Below are 22,079 nucleotides of genomic sequence, written 5' to 3'. Positions count from 1 at the left end.
GCACATAAAAGGGGTCACCGGGTATTTCGAGATCTGGCAGAATTCTCTGTGGGAAGAGTGTGTACTGCCTACCTACATACCTTACTGTGCAATTTTAACGCAGTTCTGTTCAGTGCTGTTAAACTCTTCCCACCTTTTGCCTTAGAGGCTGCTCCATTTCAGGGGGATATGTGATTCTTGCACTAGTTTATAGCTCATAAATGAAAGCTTCAGCAGATGGCAAGATCATCACCAAGATGATGTGCACTTTTAGGACACGTGGCATTCTTTGTTTGCTATTATGTAAGTAATCCAGAACTGTGGTAAATTATCTGCTTCTTCCTTCAACTGTCCTCTGAACCTCTCTTAGAAGACAGAGCAACTTTCATAGGCTGCAGACCTCTTGGTTCAAATATTTCCTTTACCAGCAGTCACGTACTGCACTTCACTAGAAGTGTCTTATTTCAGTTTACCTTACTGTCTAAAGAACTTGTCATATTTTCTGGTTTTAACTACTTGTATTCACTAACAGTAGTTACAGAAAGAAATACTGGGTTGGTTTAAGAAAATAATTATAACAGGCCACACTCCATTACTGTTATTAATTGAATTTGCCCATTGAGGGTTAACAGTTAAACCATTTCTGTCTTATATCTGAAAGAGATGATGATAGCCTTTGAAAAGCAAATTCAAATAACTAATAAATTCAGCATATTCATTTATTTTTAATGTAATTCTAGTTTATAGAGTTTTCTAGTCATAGTCTACAGGTTTGTGCTGCTGAAAGAAAAAATAGTTAAACAGACAAGAATGTTTTTCATATAGTTTATTGCATGAACTTACAGTACAGAATTGCTTATATGGACAATCATAAATACAGCCTCTACAGTAGTGCTGACTAAAAGCAATTTACTCATTTGAAGCTTATGAATGTAAAGCTTCTGTTAAACAAAAAGCCAGGCTCAGGTTCAATGGGATTTAGTTTTGAGAGTAAACACATTAAAAGATAGATGTATTTCTAGTAAGAGAACTAGGATAAAGACCTGGCTGAGCCAAAAAGATGTTTTATGACAAGGTATTCAACCTACCTGTGCCTCAGGTTTCCCAGGAAGATAAGGAGGATAATAGCCTTTTTGCCCTTACACTGGATTGTGAAGCTTAATTCATAAAGAGTCTTATCCAAAGCCATTAAAGCCAGTAGAAATCTCTCATTGACTTTAATGAGCTTTTGTTCAGGTCCTTTACAAGACAGCTGAAAGACTGCCATTGACTTCAAGCCCTAATTTTATAAAGCTCCTTCATATTCTCAGCTTGGAGGCATTTGGAAACATAGCAATGTAGTAATAAGACTGTTACATTTACCGAACAAATCCCCATAAGATAAAATTGAATTTTATTTTTTTTTTAATTCTGAGAGTGCTATTCGCTGCGTATGTGTACATCCAGGAATACATATATATATATCAGTTATTATATGTACTTATTAATAACTATTTCTCAGATACCCTTACATGTTGGTTGCAAATCATCTCTGCACTGCTGGATGCCAACTCTACACATTTGATCTGGACAAAGTACAGTTTATAATGACTTTTCCCTTGATTTAGCCAGAGTGTCAGATCCAGAATATAAATTGTCACTTTGTCTTTATGTTGGTATTATCCTGGCTGTGCAAGCAAAGACAATAACTGATCTGGTATAAAGTTAACCCTTTAAAATCTTTAAGAAATTTGAAGCAGCAGAGGAGCTTAATACTTGATCGATTCTTTATAACGTGTCTCCTGTATTTCTGATCTAAGAAAGCAGAAGCATTGCCAGGAACAGTAATGTTAGATTTCCTATGCAGTCGAACTACAACCTCATAGTAAAAAGGCCCTGCAAAATAGGAAAATTACCAGAATTGAAAACAAAAAGGAGAAAGTTTAAAAAGTGGTATCTTAATTATATAAGCTATTCATTATTACCTTCCTGTAATATACCAATTAAGGAATGATAAGCTAATATCCTAAAAGCTTGACTTCATTCTATAAGAATTTGAAAACAGTAACAGCTAATTGAGTAGAAATCACTATTCTAGTCCAGGTAATTGAAATAAATTTCCAGCGATATGTAATTTTTTATCCCCTTAAATAATAGTAAAAAGATGCAAGTTCTCTGAATATTTATTGGCTTCTATTCAAAACAGCTATTTTCAGCATTATGAATGGCTGACATGACATGTTTCCAAACCTGAGACACAGCAGTATCAAAGCAATAGTATTATATAACACCTGCCATTCTGTTTTGCACAGAGCATTTTTTTAAAGACAAAGTACAATAGCCATGCACTACTTAATTGAGTCCAATATTCTGAAAAGGTAATTAATATTTAAGTTTTGATCATATAGAGAGTTTCTAATTCAGCACTACCCATAGATGTACTGTTATTTTTGTAATATCAGTTAAGTTATTAATTTTATTCGAAGACATGACTAAGCAGAAAGGAAATATTAAACCTTTACAAATCTTAGTTAAAACATTTTCATTTTATTTACACACATCAGGAAAATGTCTCTCTATGCCTTAACATTCCAATTTTAGTCCTATAAAAACCATGCACTAACAAGAGATAATATAATTTATTTTACAATATTTTTATGAACTAAGTAAAGATAATTTAATCTGCCAAGGTTTTACATTTTAGAAATTCATATCTCTCCAAAGGTGCATCTAATTTAGAACTTGATTGGTATCAGGGTTTTCGCTTTATCAAACTAACCCATTAGGCCATTACACATATTGTTATTCTCCAAGAGAAAAAATGATTCTAACATCTGTTTTCAATCTGTTTTTCCCTAATTTCCTTTTATGCCCCATGTAACTCATTAAGCTCATCTACAAAACATTACTGTGTCTGTCTACGCTATATATGCCTTTCTACCATAAGATTGCATGAAATCTGAAAAAATGGTAGCCTACAACATAATCCACTTTAAAAATACACTATTTTTACTGAATCTTTTGATCCAAGAAAATATATCTGCTTTTGCAAGTTAGAATTGTGACACATGCAGCATTTAACCTAATCTCTTAAGTGACCTATATTATAACAAAATGAGAAAAATGGGTTCATGTCTTACCAGTGTGCAGTCTGTTCCTTACAACTGTTGCAGTCTTATGAGAGAAAAAGTGTTTAAGCTGAGAAGAATATACCTTCTGAATGGCTTGAAGAAAGCGATTTTAATATTTTAATTCACTTGTACAAGTGATCTCAAGAGTATAGCAGACAGAAGGGTAGAAAATGTTCCAGTAACCTAAAATCTAACATGTGTGCAGAATGGAAAAGAACCTGGAGTCCAGCATGTCCTTCTAAATACACTTTCCATTTTCTCCTACAGATTAAAATTTTCAATATTTTATTATTCTCAAGCTAGTTTCCAGCCCTGTGATGTCTTCTGCCCCTTTTTGCCTGTATTCAACGATTGCTGCTCTAATTTAATTTCAGAGGAAAATATCTATTTACAGCTGACTTGCCCATAATGTATTCATCAACACAATACAAAGGTCATTCTTCCTGCAGAAAGCTAAAGAATTCACTGTCAAAAACTGTCTTACTAGCTCTCGAAATGTGCCACTGCTGTAAGAAAAGTGACATACTATCCGATGTTAGCTAGCAGCTGATGACTAATCTGAGGTCAAAGCCTAGTGAAGGCGATTTTCTAATATTTATAAACATCAGTGAAACGAGTAAAAATCTGAAGGTATTTAGATTTACCCCAACATGCTATCTTGTGTGAAAGCTGCATGGTGCCTATTTATCTTGAGGATTTTACCTTGTATTAATTTCTGTGTGAACTGCTGTAAATCTGAAACCAATGCCCAACTGCTAAAGTTTCCTTATGCTCTGAGTCTACATTGGCAATACATTTGTAAGTGAAAAGAAGATTAGTGGCTTTATGACTAAGATTCATCTTGGGAACAGAGAGTGAGACAGAAAAGGAAGAGCCTACTAAGGGAGGAAAGAGATACCTGCACAGGATAGACTGAATTAAATCCTGCAGGAAACAACCTCTAAAACTAGATGTTAGAAATTTTAGAAAATAGTAGCAGGAAAATAATAATGAAAAATAGCAAGAAATACAAGCACAAAAAAGTGAGACAAACCAAAAGAGAGGCAATGGCATCACATACTCCAAACCAGACAGTAGGCCTTTTTTGCACTTTTTTCTGAGAACAAATTATTTCAAGTTAATAATTGGGCTAAACTTCCAGAGGCCAGACAAAATTGTAAGGTCCTTGCTGTCGTTAATTCAATTAGAGTCAGTGGGGTGACTTCTGTATGAAATAGGTATGAAATGCATAAGGGTGGAAAAATCCAGCCTTGACAACTTCCCCATGACAGCTGGTGTTTTTTTTATAATATTAGAAGAGTATTCTCTCTTAAAGACGCATGTCAAAAACTTGCATATGGAATAGGGCAAAAAGGATTTGTACTTCCACAGCAGGATGCACAGCTTATGCAACTATTTCCTGCATGCTAGATTAAGTTAAAACAAGAACAGGAATCTCCACAAAGTGTAACAAAACCAAAACCAAACCAAAACTGGAGTGCAGAGAAAGCATTTACTGTCTTCCTGATGAACAGATGCACACTTTTACCAGACAAGAAACAGATTTTTCAGGTTACGTTTTGTCTTCATTCAATATGAAAATGGCCCTATACAAAGAAAACTTAAATATTTATTTTGGGGAAAGTTTTGAAATATCTCTACCACCGTCCACAGACCAATTTAACAGTTAACACTTACTAAGCACAGTTACGGTTTCCTAATTCTTTATCCCAGCACTGGCGCTAAACCAAGACCAAGCTCCCGGGAGGGAACCATTCCAAATTACATCAGCTGGCAACATGTCCTCAGGGAGCATCTGTCAGCTACAGGGAGCTGGCTCGCCCTCTGGCTACTCCTCCAGTACGTCTCTCCAAATTTAAAATCTCCACCACTTCTCCTTCCATGTGGGGGAATTAAAAAGGGTATTTATTCTTCTTATAATAGTTAAGAGCAAACTCATTCTCCATTGACCAAGATATTTTATAAAATCTAATAATTCTCACAAAAACAATGTGAATACAATCACGATCAATTCATACTTGCTGTGTTGCACAAATGACCCAGGAGACATGCGCTGCTTTTCAGTTGCAAAGTGTAAATGATATAGATGAATTGACTTACCGGCCCAAAAGCATTGCTGTCAAAGCTGTGTCCATGGTGATCACCTTCCACCCATATATGCCCGTGTGGAACTTTCACATACTTCTTTTTGTATCCGATGGTTCTAAAAAGAATTACAAAAAATGGCTAGTCAGTTAAAAAAAAATTGTAATATTTTGTTAGGAAAATTCACATATTTATTGTCTTGGAATTTGACCTTGCATACCATCCAACACTTGCTTAAAAAAAACCCAACATGCTGAAGTCCTTTAGACTTCAAGAGTGCTACTCAAGTGAAAATATACATAACAATTTTGTATGAGCTAGTTGCACTACCAGGGCCTTTTTACTACGTTGTTTTGGCAGAAATCACATCACAACAGGGAACAAGAGACTTTTCAGCTAAATATAATTAAGGGATTCTTATTTCCATCTCTGTAGTAACAATTCTTTGAACCATCAGATTTTATCTCAGGTAAATGCCAGTGGACACGTTGCAGTCACATAAAGATATTGTATTGAGAATGCTTTTCTTCTGGGGTAGCGTTAGGTACTCATCAAAAATAGTCTGGCACATCTGAACTGACCTCGGATTCAGAGCTTGGATTCCTGTAATGCTTATGTCCTGGGGGTAGGATTTCTTCAGCTGTAACAAGCTAAACAGGATAAACTTAAAGGAAACCCCTAGGAGAAGGCCAAGTGCTGCATAAAATGACATTGATGATTCAAACATTCTCCACAGAAATTCATACTGAAGCAGTGCCTCAGCATGCCCTGATATTACAAAAATGACAAACTACAGATGAGTCCTAAAGCTGAGGTGCAGAGTATACAAAATTCCTGTATTTAGTTCCCGAGCAGCTGTCATTTTCACAATTCCAGTCTGCCTTCTACCATACATTTTTGCTTTCTTTTAGATGGGATCTCTTATTCTGCAATCATTCATGCAGGGAGGTGATTTTATCATGCACACCAAATTATTACCATGATGAAGCATTTACAAACAGGACTACAGATAGTGATACCTCTTGTTTTGGATAACCAAGTCTGTTCATAGACAGAAACAGACTTTTGATCTAGCCCAACAGGCTACACCTCCAGCTGCTCATCACTTTTCACCGTCTGGAAGATATGCCCCCAAAGCAGGAGGCAGAAGGAGCACACTCTAAAACTAAATAAAATCAACTGAAGAGAGAAAATCACCTTCACCAGGAGATTCAGCTGAACTGTGCAACAGCACTTATCAGGGATGTTCACAAGTCAAAATGGGAAAACTGTTTTTGGTGAGGTTTGTTTGGTTTGGTCAGGGGTGAGAATGTTACATGGACAAGCTAATTAATAACCTAGAGACCACAAAATATTAGATGAATAAGGAATCATCAAAAGTGCAATTTATTAACTTATTTGACTTTATTAGTCAAATAAAAATAATAATTATTTACTTTGCACGTCACAAAATCCAACCAGTGCTTTTTTGAACAGCTTTTTCTGGCAGCTAAAAGGATGAGTGTGCCAGAACTATATTCTAATGGAAGTTCTACCTATGCTTTCATTGGAAGCTGAAAAAATAATTGCCTATTTGCAGAAAAAACAGACTCTGATTTTCATCTTTTTTTAGAACAGTTTCATATTACACAGTATTCAAGACTGAGTTCCTAAACCATTCAAAACAAAAATGCAAAACTGTCCTGAGTTGGCAAATATATGATTTCTTAAACACAAAGTGTAGTTCTGTAATAATTTAACTATACTAAAAGAGCAATTTATTACTATGCAATTCCTTCCTCTTTTTTTTTTTCTTTTTTTTTTTTTTTTGTAAGAAATATGGCATACAGTCTGGACAATAAAATTATTTCTGTTTTGACATTCCATAATGCTTTGTCTCACTGATAATTTATTTTATAAAGTACCATATCAGACTATATTTTACTAGAAACATGTTTTAAGATATAGGTTGAGAGGAGTTAGCCATTAATTCTGTTCTGTCTGATTAGACACTCTGAAAATTATTAAATTAATATCTTCCATCAGTGATAAAGGCAAACAATAGCCCCAAAAATATTTAATTTTCTCTTCCATTAATCTTCCTGAATATAGAAGAGTAGATTGTGATAAAGTTTTGTACCTTTACAGACTTCATGCACAAGACTGAATTTCACCCAGAAGGGTGAAAGGATTTGAAAATTAATTCTGCTGACATGTTTACCTCATAAATGTCAGGAAAATAATACGGCAAATGCCAGTCAGTGACTTCATCTCAGACCGGACACAATCACCTATCCCCAAATAATCTCCTCCTTTATTATGATTAGGAAATCACTAACAGGAAGGGAAAAAAAAAGGAAAAAAAAAAAAAAGCTTTTGCAATAAGTACTTGGAAACAAAAATGGGAAGAATTTGGTCTGCATGGATAGGTCCTGAAGAGATTGGCAGAGACCCTGTGAAAATAGAAAGGCTTAACAGAGGTGTACAGTGTGTTCTTTAAGGCCTAAGGCAAAAGAAAAAGATTCCAGAGTGCAGTAATTATCATTGGTTGTTTTTATTATTTCTACAACATAGGAAACTACATATTTCTTTTCTACTTTTGAAATAACCATCATAAACCAGAAAAAAATTGCTAAATTTATGCAAAAAAAAAGTCTCTTGCAGTGATTAAAGAGGAATTATGTACAAATTCTCATATTGAAAAAACCAGATGATTGTACACAAGAAGTTTTGACTTAGAGGAAACAGAATTAAAATTGATGATATTAATAAAGGTATTAAGGGAATAGGGGAGAGAAAAAAGAAATGGAAAAGAAACAGAAGCAGCAGTTCTAATTGTCTACTTTAGTAAATAAGACTGCTACTGCATGGATAAATCCCTCTGTAAGCTCAGCAGATAAATGTAAAAGCTTCTGCCATTTCATGTATGGGGTATATAATTCATCAGATTTTTCCCACATGTAGGTCCAATAGAAAAAAATTCGAGATATATCATAAACAATAAGTACCTGTATACCTGTGAACAAGAGAGAGGCAAGAAAATCTATTTTCCTAAGACAATTCCTTCAAACTGTTAGTGTAGGGCAGTTATCTAGGGACTTTGCATCCACTTCAGCAATTCTCCTGCAAAAACTGTCTTGTGGAATGCAGGTTGAAATTTGAAAACAAAGTTTTACTTGAGCTTTTCACTGCATGAATTAGTAACGAACTGCAGCAATAAGCTCATGTTACAGTAAATTGGATCATCCATTACTTAATATTGGTTTTAATTTTCAAGATAATTTCATTGTTGAATTACTCCACAACAGATCAATAAACCGTTCATGGAAGCAAACCAGGCTACAGGCTTCAGAAAGCCATATTCAGTTAATGACAGTAGGTTATTTTTAATTACTGTTGCAAAGACTATGTTGACTTTTTTTAAGAACAAAAAGCCCCAAACTTATTGTTCCCTCTCCTATGAAAAGAGCATAAATTGTTTCATAATCAAAATTAGTCAATTAGTAACACTGCCCCTCTCTCACATGAATCTTGCAGAAATTAAACACTTTCATCTCTGGCCTAAATCGCAAGGAGGAGACCAAGTGTGTGTGCTACATTGGCAATATGGCTCTTGCTCTAAATGTACAAACTACCATTCATTCATTTCACTAGCTAACCATTTTAGCTAGACATGCTGAGAGAAAACTACTACCGACCTTTTTGTGCAATCCTACAAGGACAAATTACTAACACAAATTGTACAACATAATTTCTGAGAAGGAGAAGTGTTGACTCAACCCCTTTTCTTAAGGATAGCTTTGCAGGCAACTGGCATCCACTTTTCAGAGTCAGGCCCATGTAGATAAATAACAAGTATAATGATCAATACTTCTGTGAAAAATTAATACAATATAAAGTGAAAAATTACTTTGGAATGCTTCTAGCACTCTTCAACAACAACAAAACCTGAAATCCTCAAGCCAAATATCAATTAAAAGCACAATTAGCTCATGAGGAATTTTACATCAAGTCCTTGTGAGAGGCCTTTGCTACAAAGGAAATGCCGTCAATAATGTACTGTGTATTTTGAAAGTAATGTAAAAACCTATTTTTTCTTTCTTCATTGAGTATTCTTAGACTCATTTCTCTGAGTTTGCCTGTAATCTTGACCTCTGTTAGCTCTCACACATGAAGTTTTTAATTAAATTTAGAAGATGTCTGAATGAATTCTTAGGAGAATAATTGCTGTAAGTAATAATTAACTTAGCATTTGTTAATTTCGTATCTAGTTCGTTAGCATGAGTTATAATTACTGAACAATCTTTTAAATTTCAGAAAGCCTCTACTAATAAAGAGTAGTCTTTCACTTTCTGAAACGTACTGTCTTTGAAGTAAAAATATAAAAGACTGTTTAACACCTCTTACCCTTCCCATTCTAAAGGTTCACTTTAGGAATAGCACAAGCAAAGATATTAAAATACTCAGATTTTGATACATAGTATTCATGCATCTGTTAAAAACCATACTGGTGTGTGCAAAAAAAATTCAGGTTTTACACTCAAACTGTAGTTAAACTCTCACTGGCTTAAGAACAGAGTCTACAAGAGTTGCAGTAATTTTCTTGATCAGAATGTAATGAAATTACATTTATCTTTTCAGTCATTTTTACAGCAATTGGCCTGAAATTCTGGGGGTTTTTTTCCTTACATCTGAGGTACATTTTGAACCTTTGCAAAGGTTTTTTTCTCCATGATTTAATAGTTAACAGATGTACTTATATCTATCCTTGGCTGAGAAATAATTTCAATCCTGACAGTCAAAAATGAGCTCTATATGGTATTCTAACCACCTGCCCACAAGCAAGAAAAATCTGCTTTTTTAGGATGTGGTACCAGTGCCAAAGAAAGCAACTTGGCTCAGCTAAGTTGGATGAGGAATGATTGCCTTCAGTTTGATTTGACCTTGAGAAATCAGAAGGTCTCAGCAACCTGCATACCTCTGGGTGTCATCAGGGAAGAGACACCGTAGATAATTTCCTCTGTTTGCACAGGAGTTAATAAACAAATACAAACTCTTTTGTAAAATAGGTAGTCTCTATCATACTTAAGAGCAACTTTTTCCAAACAACATCATAAATTGCTTTACATGGAATTTTTCCACATACATCCATCTTCATCAAATTCACAGAATGAAAAAACGGTAAGATATTCTATTTCAGGGGACACCCAGATCCCAAGACATGAACCTTATTGTAATATATCATGTAAATTGTATTAGTATCACCACAAGAAATTTTCCACATGACACTAAACACGTTCCAGCCCCTGAGAAATCCCCTTTTTCTCTTCTAACACACACGTACAGCTATCTGTGTCTTTTTACTTTAACCCTTCCCTTATATATACTATATTCCTTTGATCACAAGCTGTTATTTAAATCAGCTGCTTTTACAAAACAGGGTTACGTATGTGAAGCAACTAAATATTTTTTTTCTGAAGGCCAGGTTAACAGACTATGTATGAGAGTATGTCAATAGGTTAGGGAATATTCTCTGGTTGTGTGCAGCTATTAACTTTTGCCTCAGAGCTGAAATGTGTTTTCCTTAAAAGCTGCAGATCTGTCAATTATTGAGAGGTCTGACTTTAAAACATGCATCCAAACTGAGAACTGGGAAAGCGCTGGAGGAGACCTCATGCTTGGGATACTGGTTCTGGAACATTGCCAGATCTGATATATTGAGAAGCGAACCCCCAAAAGAAGACACGCCAGAATGACAGAAACGGCAGAATCTGCAACAAGAGACTCCGATTCAGTGAGATTAGGAGCAACCATTAAGGAGGCAGAGATTTCCTTTGCCTATACTTGGGCAAATTTTTTCGTGTCTAAACCCTGTAGGTTTCACCTGTTGCAATGAAAGATTAGGAAGTTTCAGGAAAAAAAAATACTAATTTACTGGTTTCCTCATTCAGAACAGAAATATGATAAAAACACAGACTTTGGTAATAAATAAGCTAAGCAGCTAAAGCAAGCATGATGCTGAATTGCAAATGGTATCTTTTTCCCAGCTAAAGCATTCCAACCAAAGTGATGCACCAGTGCAGGTACCTATGACTCAGCAGTGCTAAGAATAAGTAGAAATCTGGTATGGAAAGTACGGGACATATTTGTAGCTCTGTTTTATTAATTAGATAATTTCTCACAAAGCATGTCATTCTAAACAAAATAATTATTTAGCCATTACTTGCTCCACCAGCTTCTTCAAAATAGCAGTTAATCACTTTTAAAACATACAGTATTCAGGAAATTATCCAGTACCTGCTTTGTAAAAGTTAGTTAAATTTTCAAATGCATGCATCATGTATTGCATCAGATTGCTTTTAAACTATATTTCTACCAGATGGCTATACCACACTGAGTGAGGTATGCAAACACGATTATATCACTATTTTGCAGGACAAGGCAATGCAGCCAATTACAGCATAACATTTTGAAACCAGAAGAAACATAGTCATGCAAAATTTTGCATTACTAATGCAGCTGTCCTTTATATGGGTTAATAGAACCTAGATCTCATTTTCACTAGGGCTTTCTTCATACTACATTGGCAGAGCAATGAGAACTGGGAATATTAATTCTAAGGCCAGAAGATACCAATGTGATGACCCAGTTTGAAATATGGATAAGTACCACCCTCAGAATTTCAGGCAGTAATTCGTGCAGTGATTATTAAATAATTCACTATTAATTGATATCTCAAGCATGCACTGTTAAGTGAATTTAAAATGTCCATTATTTTATGTCAAGATGTGCTTTATAAATGATACTTGCATTACAAAATATTTGATATTTTTATTATGTATCATAATTAGTACATATTGCCAGTTTCACAGACATATGACTAGATTAAAAGAACTTCATCTGAGTAAACATATAAACCTAAATTAAGTGTTCTAAAACTCTGCCATCCAAAAAGCACACTGTTTTTATAAAAATGGGAATGAAGAAAACGTCAATGCACACATGTCAGTGATAGGGAGAAATTATTTTTTGTGCCACATTACAAACAGGTACGGTCAAAGTTTAGCATAATTTATCTTGGCAAAGCCTTATCTCCCCCCCCCACCAAAAGGGAAAGTTAGGAAAATATGAAAATATATTCTGTACATCCACTCGTATATTAATAACTTTTTTGTTTTACATATGACCTGATGAACCACTTATTCTCTGCAAGCTTTATTCTGACCTACCTATTTTTTCACCTATCTATTTCATATATACAGTTAAATAGATATATGAAAATACACATGACCCACATCACATATACATCAAAATAAAATCAGATTTCTTAGGCCACATGACTTTAACTTCTGACCCCTGATCCCATATATTCTTCCTCAATGCACTCCTCTGCTACCTTTAAAATCTGTCTGATTATGATGAACACTAGTTTGGTCATCTCATTTCTTCTTAAGGCACACAAAACTACCATCCAATTAAACTACAACAAATAGATTAAACATGTTTGTCTGAATACCAACTAGCTATAGAAACAAAAATTGAATTAGAAAAACTTTTAAACACTTTATACAATATAGTTGATAGTTCATGTAACAATATTTTTAAGTCAACACTATTCACAGTTAATCAAGATCAAACAACATCATATTATTTATACTTGTTTCTTTTCTCAATATATGGCAGCGTTGTTGTTACCATATTTGAATGAAAGTACTGCAAATAGTAAGATGAGTATACAAGATTGCCTACCAAGCCTTCCATTTTATTAAAGAGATTTGTCAGATTTTGCCCTCAAGTCTTTCTGTAACAGAGTTTTTTTTCTTTTGTAAAATAACCAGTCTTTAGTTACTCCTAAATATGTAAATTAAAATATGCCAACAATGTTAAAGGCCTTTCTACAAAATTTCTTCCACTTATTCTAGCAGTCTAATGAAATAAATGTACTATTGTGCATATTTACCTAAAATGATAAAATGATTGAAAGGACAAAGAACAAGCCAGCTCATTCACTAGAGATATTAGCCTCATTTCAAGTCTGAAGTTTGCTTGATAACACCGCATTTTGTACCAGACAGGGCACTGTAACAGAGAATAGACCAGAAATAATTATAAGAGAGAAAAGATGAGAGATCATTCCTTATGAGAATCACAGAATTTATGGGATCATTGCTATAAGCAAAAGTATCCTTGACAGATCAGTTTCCCAGCAAAGGATGGTAATCATACCTCTGAATCCCAGATATATTTGACCAAAACATACCAAAGCCTTAGACTGCAAAAGAAGGAGGAATTATTGCCTCTAACTGTCTTAATATCACATAACTTCCCAGATAATTGCTCAAATTTCTGTTCAGGGCTAATTTCAACACAATTCATTTTTCTGTTCTGTTTCTTTCTTCCTTTCTTTCCTGAATCTCAAAATATCCTCAAAATACTCTTAAGCTTTTTAACAAGTAAGCAGTTATGGCGCTGCTGTTGCTCTATATGATCAATGTACATGATACAATATACCCTCTATCTCAGTGCCCTTCTCCTTCATATATCACTTTCTGGAGAAGTTTTTCATGATTTCTGCGATTCACTAAGAGTTTTTCCCAAAACTATAATTTCATTTAATCTTTGACAATAATTATATGGGGTGATAAAATTTGTAGATTGCATTTTATGTTCCTTACATACTCTATGCTTTAAAGACATGTTGTATATCTAGGGCCTAGGTTTCGCCCCTCATGATACTTTTATCCATATGTATGTATCCGCATGACAAAGGATTTTTACACAGGTGCTGGCAAGCACTCAGGGAGTTGAGTTAAAAAAGCTACAGCTACCAGAAGTTATTTTCTAGGTCTTGTGAACAGTAGAGCTGCAGCAGCAGTATCAACCAGCAATGCCAGGGGATCCAGATTTTACGGAAATAATTTCTCTTCGTGTAAAATTTCTTTGTATTCATTTGCAGTCACTTTTTATGATTCCTGTTTCCAGCCTCACATTGCCTTTCTGTATTTTTTACAACTCATCCTACCTTCCTTCAGAAACTACGTAAAAGACCACTGCAGATCACCATGCACATAACACTTAGCAGCACAGGAATTTCCCTCTGTTCCTGAGAGTTTTGCCAACATAGTCAGGAGGCATGTGGCTACCTCAAGCATTTAATATTGCTTGTCCCTGCAAAGCAGAACTCATTTTTCTCCTGCTGCTAAGAATTATCAACTAACAGCAGCTTCCTTCCCACAGATGACTTTACCCCTTTTTCCTGTAACATCTGTGTGTGGTTTCATTCTTAGGTCTTCTACGCTATTCCCTTCATATCATGTGCCACTTTCTTTTCCCTGTGTGTTTCATCTGTTCTAGCACTGGCAGCATTCTCATTTTGTGATCCTTTCCATGGCAGCTCTCCTCTACCCTTTTAGGAAAATGTAATTTTGGTGATTTTTTAAATGAAATTATGGATGATTTCTGCTAACCTGCATTTGAAATCACAGATAACTTCAGAATCTGGTCTTTCTTTTTTTTTCCTAAATTTATTAAACCTATAGCAAAATACCACTGAGGTGATACTGTGAAATACCTGTTCAAGGACCATATTCCTTTCAACATTCATATATAACTTGCATTACTGCCTCTAACTGTATTGAGAGTATTTTTATTTAAAACACGTATTAGAAAATTCTAAATCTGATATCTATATGTATTGTGCAATTTGTTCAAATTCGATACTATCTAAAGATAACTGCATATACTATATGTATGCGAATATAAATATTCCTACACACTTTTACACAAATCTGTCACTCCCATTTGAGTTACTGAAACTACTTCATTATTTTGCTCAGCACATTCTCTTAATCAGAAGAACCATAATTATTTTCAGGATAAATTGAGACAAAAAAACCCAAACCAGTAATTTTGTGTTGAAAAAAAAAGCCATATTTCATCTGTTGCATCCACTTCATTTAAATGGCTAACCAGCTTACTGATTCAGCAAAAAGAAAACATACAACATCTCATTTTTCTCTACTATCGTCTTTCACTTGCGAATCTGCCTGATTCCAACTGCCAACACTGTGCCCTTTCAAGTTAAGATTATGAAAATTACTCAGTTTGCCTCTTTTGATAAAAGTCGCATTAACCAAATGACTACTTCATTTCATTACCTTCTCACATTACTAAATTATATTGATAATTAACATGACAGGTTTTTGCTGATATCATTAACAGCTATTAACAATATCACATTATATCATATATTAGATGGGAATTATTTGTTAGATTCATTATCATTAGCTTCATAATTTTACCAAGGTAAAAACTTACTAATTATTCTAGGTCATCTAACTAAAACTATCCAACCATCGTTGTCAAATTGGAAATTTTATACCTGTAAGAACAGGAGGATAAATAGAGACCAAAAAGGTATTGCTATCAAAAAGATTAATTCTTGCACTCCACACCCTCTTTTTATTAATATTGAATCAACTGGGAGAATCACTGGATAAAATTTTAGCTTTAGACACGTTTGAAGGAACTGAAGGCAATTGTTTTGAAGTGAACAGTTAAGATTTATAGTAGTGTAAACAAGGCCAAGATTTCACCTGATACATACTTAATGGTTTGGGCTTAATGACATACTGCAGCAATACTTTCCTTTTTCCCTCTTTCAGTAACAGATGTAGAAATTTTCCTCTCAGTAATGTCTATGCCAACCTAAGAAAAGAGACGGTCCAACTTTTTTCAAGATTAAAAGTTGTGTAACTTAAAAGTTGACTCAGCAGTTAATCTCCAGCCTGCAGAATCTGCAGCTATTAAGTAAAGGTCTCTATAAAGCTCTTCTTGCTTCAACTCACTTTTTCTCCTCATCCAACTCCTCTCCCTGAGCAGTTCTTCTGCCATTTCTTCTGCCACAGAAACTGTCAAGGGAGAGGCTGTAGCCTGACCTTTGGATACCTACCCTGTGTGTTTTCTCAGCCTCTGGATGGAGGTCACTGGCCATGCCAGCCTTCCAACAAAGATTCTCTGTGTGTGTAAATGTGAGAGGAGGAGGAGGGGAGGAGAGAAAAAACTTTCAAAATTCTTTGTATCCCAGAGGGGAAAATCATGGCATCTACTGCCATGGAGAAACTCGTTGGCCTGTTCCTCTTCTGAGGAAATGGTGAATGGAGAATAGCTCTCTTTTTCAAGAAGTGGTGATAGAGGCAGTCACAGCAGCAGTGCCTCTTCATCGCTGCTAGAGGTCACTGGGCTAGAGGTTAAAGCTCCTGTATTCTGATTTCTGGATTCTCAGCTTAAGGCTGGTTGAAGCCCAGATACTAGGCATAAGCAGAGGATGAAGAGAAATGTCAAGCCCAACTGCTGAGGCCAGATCATTGTGCAGCCAGGGAAAACTATGTAATCAAGGAGGAAAAGGCTTGCATAGAGCTGTCGTTCCAGACTTCTGATGTAGCTATCCATTTTATAATATGATATTACTGCGTTAAAACACAGACAAACCCTTCTGGATAATCACAAATCAGGCCTTTTCTCCTCCCAGGAAGGGTGCGCTAACTGGACTGGAACGAGTCTCTCTTTGTTGCCTGCTCTCTTTCTGAATCTCTTCCAATTAAATTTCAACCAGCTCTTTCAATCCTCAACTCACCTCCTGGAGGAATGGCGGGGCAAAGTCACCATGAACATGTTTACAGCTTGGTAATTATGGCATTCTCCAGCAATAAGAAAGAGGGGGATCAAACCCGACTCAGAGTTTACAAGATGTTAGTTGTGCTCTTGATTGCATCTAATTTGGTGTCTAGGCATTGTCTGCTAAACTACCTGGCGCTTCTGTCCACGTGTAGCTGCTTATAATAAAGTACCAAGGAACTACCAGACCTCTGCCTGGGACAAAAGTGGGACTGATGGCAACGAGTCTGCGTTTAGCTGAGATTCAGATGGTCTGGATTGTACTGAGCCCATGGAGCCTGAAACAAGGCACTGTGCTATACAAATGAAAGTACTTTTGAAGCACCTTCTATAGAGAGAGCAACGTTCAGCACGCTCTAACCAGTCCTGCCAAGACTGACAACATACTGGCTTGCTGATGTAAAAAGGCCTTTCAAAATATTTTTTTGAAGTTATCTACTCTGCAAAGACTCCAGAACAACTTAGTCAGGACTGAGAGAAAGTAAGATCCATGACTCTGTAGAGCTTATTTAATAAATAGTGACGATTCTGCAGAGTTTCTCATGTCAGAATGGCATTTGCAACTGCTAAAAGCAGTTTTAACACATCACAAAGAACAATACCCCATCTTTTTTTTTTGGAACCTGGTAAGAAGATCAGCATTGTGAATAGCTGTCTCAGTTAAAATCAGATTCTTGCAGACCTGTGACTGCTAAAAGAGTCTGGCAATACCTCTGCTAGCTCCAACTGTAAGAAATAATTCCCCACCCACACACCTTTCACACAGAAGCTAATTGTTATACTTTCTTTATTGCTTAGCACTAACTAAAGATATTAAAATCTCCTAATCTGCTTTAGGCAGCATATCCAAAATGTGGAACCTTAACTTAATAAGTGCTTTCAAGGTGTGGGTTTTATTTTTTAATTTATGGAAAGGGGAGAGTTGTTAGTCTCTGTGCAATTCTCTGTGCAAAGCCTGAAACTTCACATGTTTCCTTCTATTAATGTTTGTTAGGAAAAAATATGAAAAGATGCTTTTTATGCTTTTCCTTTAAAAGTGTATTTTCTCTTTTAAAGGACAGTACTATCAAAAAGATAATTGAGAAACTTGCAAGTAAGCCATTAAAAAAAATAACTCTGTATTATTAAATAAATGTATATTTTTGGTACAAGTTATGATTATGAGTTTTAAAACTCCCAAATATTTCAATTGTTTTATCTCAAATATGTAAGAAAACTTATTTATTAGTAATGAAGAAGTGTTAGAAATCAGAATGATACTTTCTGCTGTGAAAAAATCGGAAATAACTGATGTAAAATCAAAGTAAAAGAGTTACACAGTCAGAATAGATTTTATAAATGTAATGTGACACCTGTCAAAATTTGGAAAATACAATGGAAACTAAGAACAATATGAAATTTCACATAACATTCATCACAAGCTTTCCTGAAATTTCAAAAATAGACTAAATGCAAGAAAGAAGTGGGTTTATTTATTTATTTATTTATTTATTTTCAATCTTTGTCTCCTGCAACAACAGCTGTTGTTATAAAAGCTTGGTTTGGATTTAGACTTGCCTGATTTTAACCTGAAAAACTTGTTCCAAAAAAATCTAGAAAACAACAGGTTTCATATGGTTTCTGTTAAAAGATATGAGCACATATATGTGGATCAGACTGCAGAAGACACGTACTTTTGAATTGGTGATGCTCTTTCAGAGTGCACCTTCAAATTACAGTTTTGCAAGACTCTTCATCCTTTGAGGCTTCTCATCTCTTGTATAGATACAATGAAATTCATCCTTGCTTTAAAGGTTACTTATATTCATGGAAAGTTGAAGTGACCTATACTACAATTTGCAATTGCCAAGAAATATTTTTTAAAAGAAATTTCCAGGTGTTAATTTTTTTCAGCATTATCAGTGTGTAACATAGTATAAATTACTACTACTGAAATGCCTTGAATCATGGTGAAAGCAGTGCCAATCAATATGCAAATAAAAAACCAAAATATAATAAAACAGTTGTAATACAGACTTATCTGAAGCAGCATTTAAATAATTCCAAAACAAATTTTCAAGGGAAAAAATATGTGACTTTCAGGAGCCTTTATGATGAAACTTTTTTCAAAAATTGCATTTTGGCTTGTAAAATATTTCAGTTATTTTTTTTCCTGACCAGCCCTATAAAATCATGTGATTGGAGAGAGGCTTCATTTTTATTTTTATTGGGAAACCTCCAGTGAAAGTTATAGAATACCTTTATAAAATATTAAAATATTATAAAATATAAAGAGTGTTTAGCATTTTCTCCGTCGCAGCTACGTTAACTGAATTTAATAAAAAAAAACTGAACTGCATGTTATGAGAAAATTTAAGTAACCAGGAATGGGTTACTGCCTGTCCATAATAAACATGCGCTGATAATGTGTAATTGTTACTGGACTAAATATTATAAAGCAACATGCTTAATTCTAATTCACTGGCTAGCTCCATCCTGTCTTCAGCTGACCATGCTATCCGGCATGAATCCCTGTGTCCCTATGGACACCTGATGGTGCCTCAGGTTCTCACTGAAAATGCCCGTAGAGCACATGGCAGACTAACCTCGATTGCCTGGACATCTTACCTGCCCTTGGCTAGGGAGCTTCCAAATCTCCCAAGAAGGATCCCACTACTACATGTCAATAAGCCAAAGTTAGATAATAACAACTATCTGGGTCCTTATATGCCCATCTTGCTCACAGTGCATGCAGATGTGTACCTTGGTCCACCTGGGGAGCAGTGAGGCACTGTATTTTCTTTCCCTATTGTCCCCAAACCTCACTGCAGTGTCACACCCCAGGTAATCTTGGTCTAGAATAAAAACCTATGACCTTCCACAAATTGAAGCGTTGAAGGATTCATGTATTCAAGAATTATCCAAGTTGAATTCAAAGTGTGTCTATTCAAGACACTTTGTTCAAAACTTCAAGCAAGGCAAGGTGGATAAAAGAGAAGTTTTGCTTGAAATGAAAGGCTGTCAATTTATTTGTGACTGATACACACTGCTCCAAAGAGACCCTTGAAATAATTTCAAGTAGTAGACATAAATTACTGAATAAAAAGACTGAAATAATACCATTAATTTAGTTTTCAAATTTTAAAAAGAGGTATCTCTAAGCACTTTTTTAATAATTAAAGTCACAGGTGCCTAATTCCATGATTTCTTCACAATTCTAATTAAACTCATTAATTAAATAATGTTGGTGCCTTCATGCCTGACAGTTAGTACAAGCAAAGAATGTAGAGATCACAGCACACAACAGCTGGTTTTAATTTCTAGCCAACTGTCTAAACATTAATGCAAAATTCAGGTTCTTCCTCCTATTTTTAATCTTAGCTGAAACAGAAAAATGAGAGAGAAAAAACTCTCTTTTTCATATTTCAAGATATTATAACTTAAATTACAGGTGTGTGCATGAACATCTGAACATACACATGTTTATTCAGAGGGCTAGCATAGCCACCTTAAGCAATCTATGTGCTGGATAATTTTTCTAATATTTCCTTCCACTGAAGAAATTTTTTGTCTTGCACTACAATCCTGTAGAGCATTGAGCAAGTGAGTAGTCAGCCAGAGTGACTGGTGATTTCTGTCCCTTACTGCAACTCTATGATTACTTTAAGGGGAAAAAAGTGATAAGCATGAATGAAACAAATACTCAAGTATTTTTATTCTTAAAAGGAGACATTCTCTACGAGGTTTCTACAAAGAATTATTATTACTGAAATAAACAATTATAATTTGAAGTAAGCATCATGCAAACTCTTTTCTTGATATTAGATTCATATCTAAACATAGATACTAATATTTCTTGGTGTTTAAGTTTAAGATAACATTACAGTATATCAAAAAGCATACTCATCATTAATCTTTCATGAAGAGTATAAGAAATGCCTTATTTCTGGGTCTGAGCAGCAGTCCATGTAGCCCTATAGTCTGTCTCCAAATAACTGCAAAAGCAGACAGTGCCCAGGAAAAGCATGTTAGCCTGACGACTCTCCATGAGCATAGAGATTTACTGTATCAGAGGTATTTGATTGTACATCGTTGTCTACTTCTTTTAGTATCCATTTATTGATCTGTTATCCATGAATTTGTCTAACCCATTTTTGAACCTGCTAATACTGTCTGTCTCCACAGTCTCCTGGGGCAACAAATTCCAGTTGACTATCTGCTGTGTAAAGAAGTACTTTATTTTGTCTGTTATAGACCAATCTCCCACCAGTCTCGTCAAATGCCCCCAGCTTTTGTCTTGTGGGATTTGGTGAACAATTCAGCTCATGCACTGCCTTCACAATTTTGTAAACCTTAGGTATTTCTCCCCTCAGCCTCTGCAAACTGAAGCTTTCTCATGTTTTCAGTTGCCAATGTCAGGCAACTGAACCATCAACATTGTTTTTGTTGTTTTTCTCTTTAACCTCTCTCTACGTCCGTCTTTAAAATCATGTCTCAAGAAGCAAGAATTGAAAGTATCCTTTAGGGGTTTTATATTCCTAGCCTGTTAAGGCAGACCTGTATCTGCTGAATATTTTGATACTTTGTCAGTGTCGGTATTACAATTTAGATCAACAGTGGAAACCTAATAAACAGAAATGCTTAATTTAGGAATAGTCTAATACTTTTCAGAGCAGCCTACTATTTGCCACATGAGCCCGTCTTTAAACGTTTTTTTCTGAAAGAGCTCAGTTACACACAGTCCAGTATTGGACAATAGTAAAGAAGTGCTTCATGTAGCCTAAAAAGATTTAGAAAGCTGATCTTTGCTCTTAGGAGTAGACATTAATAATAGTTTCTTTTTTTCTCACAACACTGGAATTTCATGTTGCTTTGTTAACAGGAAAACCCTGCAAAGCAGTAAAAATTTCAAACCAAAGATCCTCAAAGAAATAATCTGAATCATCTACAAAAGGAAAGGGCATTGTCCTCATTAAGACTTCCACAGCATTCGGTGACCTCACCGCAATGAGTCAATTGATGTCTCATTAAACTGGTGTATTTCTCCCATTCTCCTTCTCCCCACATATGTTTTTGCATTTAATGTTACTAAACCAAGAAAATGTTCCTTCAATATTAATTCTTGAAAAAGCCTTCAGAATTATTCTTTGACCATTTTAAATACCAACAGAGAACCTAATCCTGTGTCTGGTCATAGCAGCAACTTGCTTGTCATCATTGCCTTGTATGTTAGCAGGAACACAAGTATGCTGAATGCTTTATTGAGTCTTG

General features: G+C 35.1%; 1 protein-coding gene across 3 annotated transcripts in view; it reads right to left on the bottom strand.

The window, feature by feature from the left end:
• IMMP2L (inner mitochondrial membrane peptidase subunit 2) overlaps window positions 1–22,079 on the bottom strand; it is a 495,130-nt gene that overhangs the window by 91,731 nt on the left and 381,320 nt on the right. For all 3 annotated transcript variants that reach the window (XM_072861889.1, XM_072861874.1, XM_072861881.1), the window contains exon 5: window positions 5,190–5,292. In XM_072861889.1, the coding sequence (XP_072717990.1) occupies window positions 5,190–5,292 (103 nt within the window). The remainder of the gene's footprint in view (window positions 1–5,189; window positions 5,293–22,079) is intronic.

Source organism: Ciconia boyciana, chromosome 1, assembly GCF_034638445.1.
Source record: "Ciconia boyciana chromosome 1, ASM3463844v1, whole genome shotgun sequence".
NCBI lineage: Eukaryota > Metazoa > Chordata > Aves > Ciconiiformes > Ciconiidae > Ciconia > Ciconia boyciana.
This window is presented reverse-complemented; position numbering and strand designations above follow the sequence as displayed.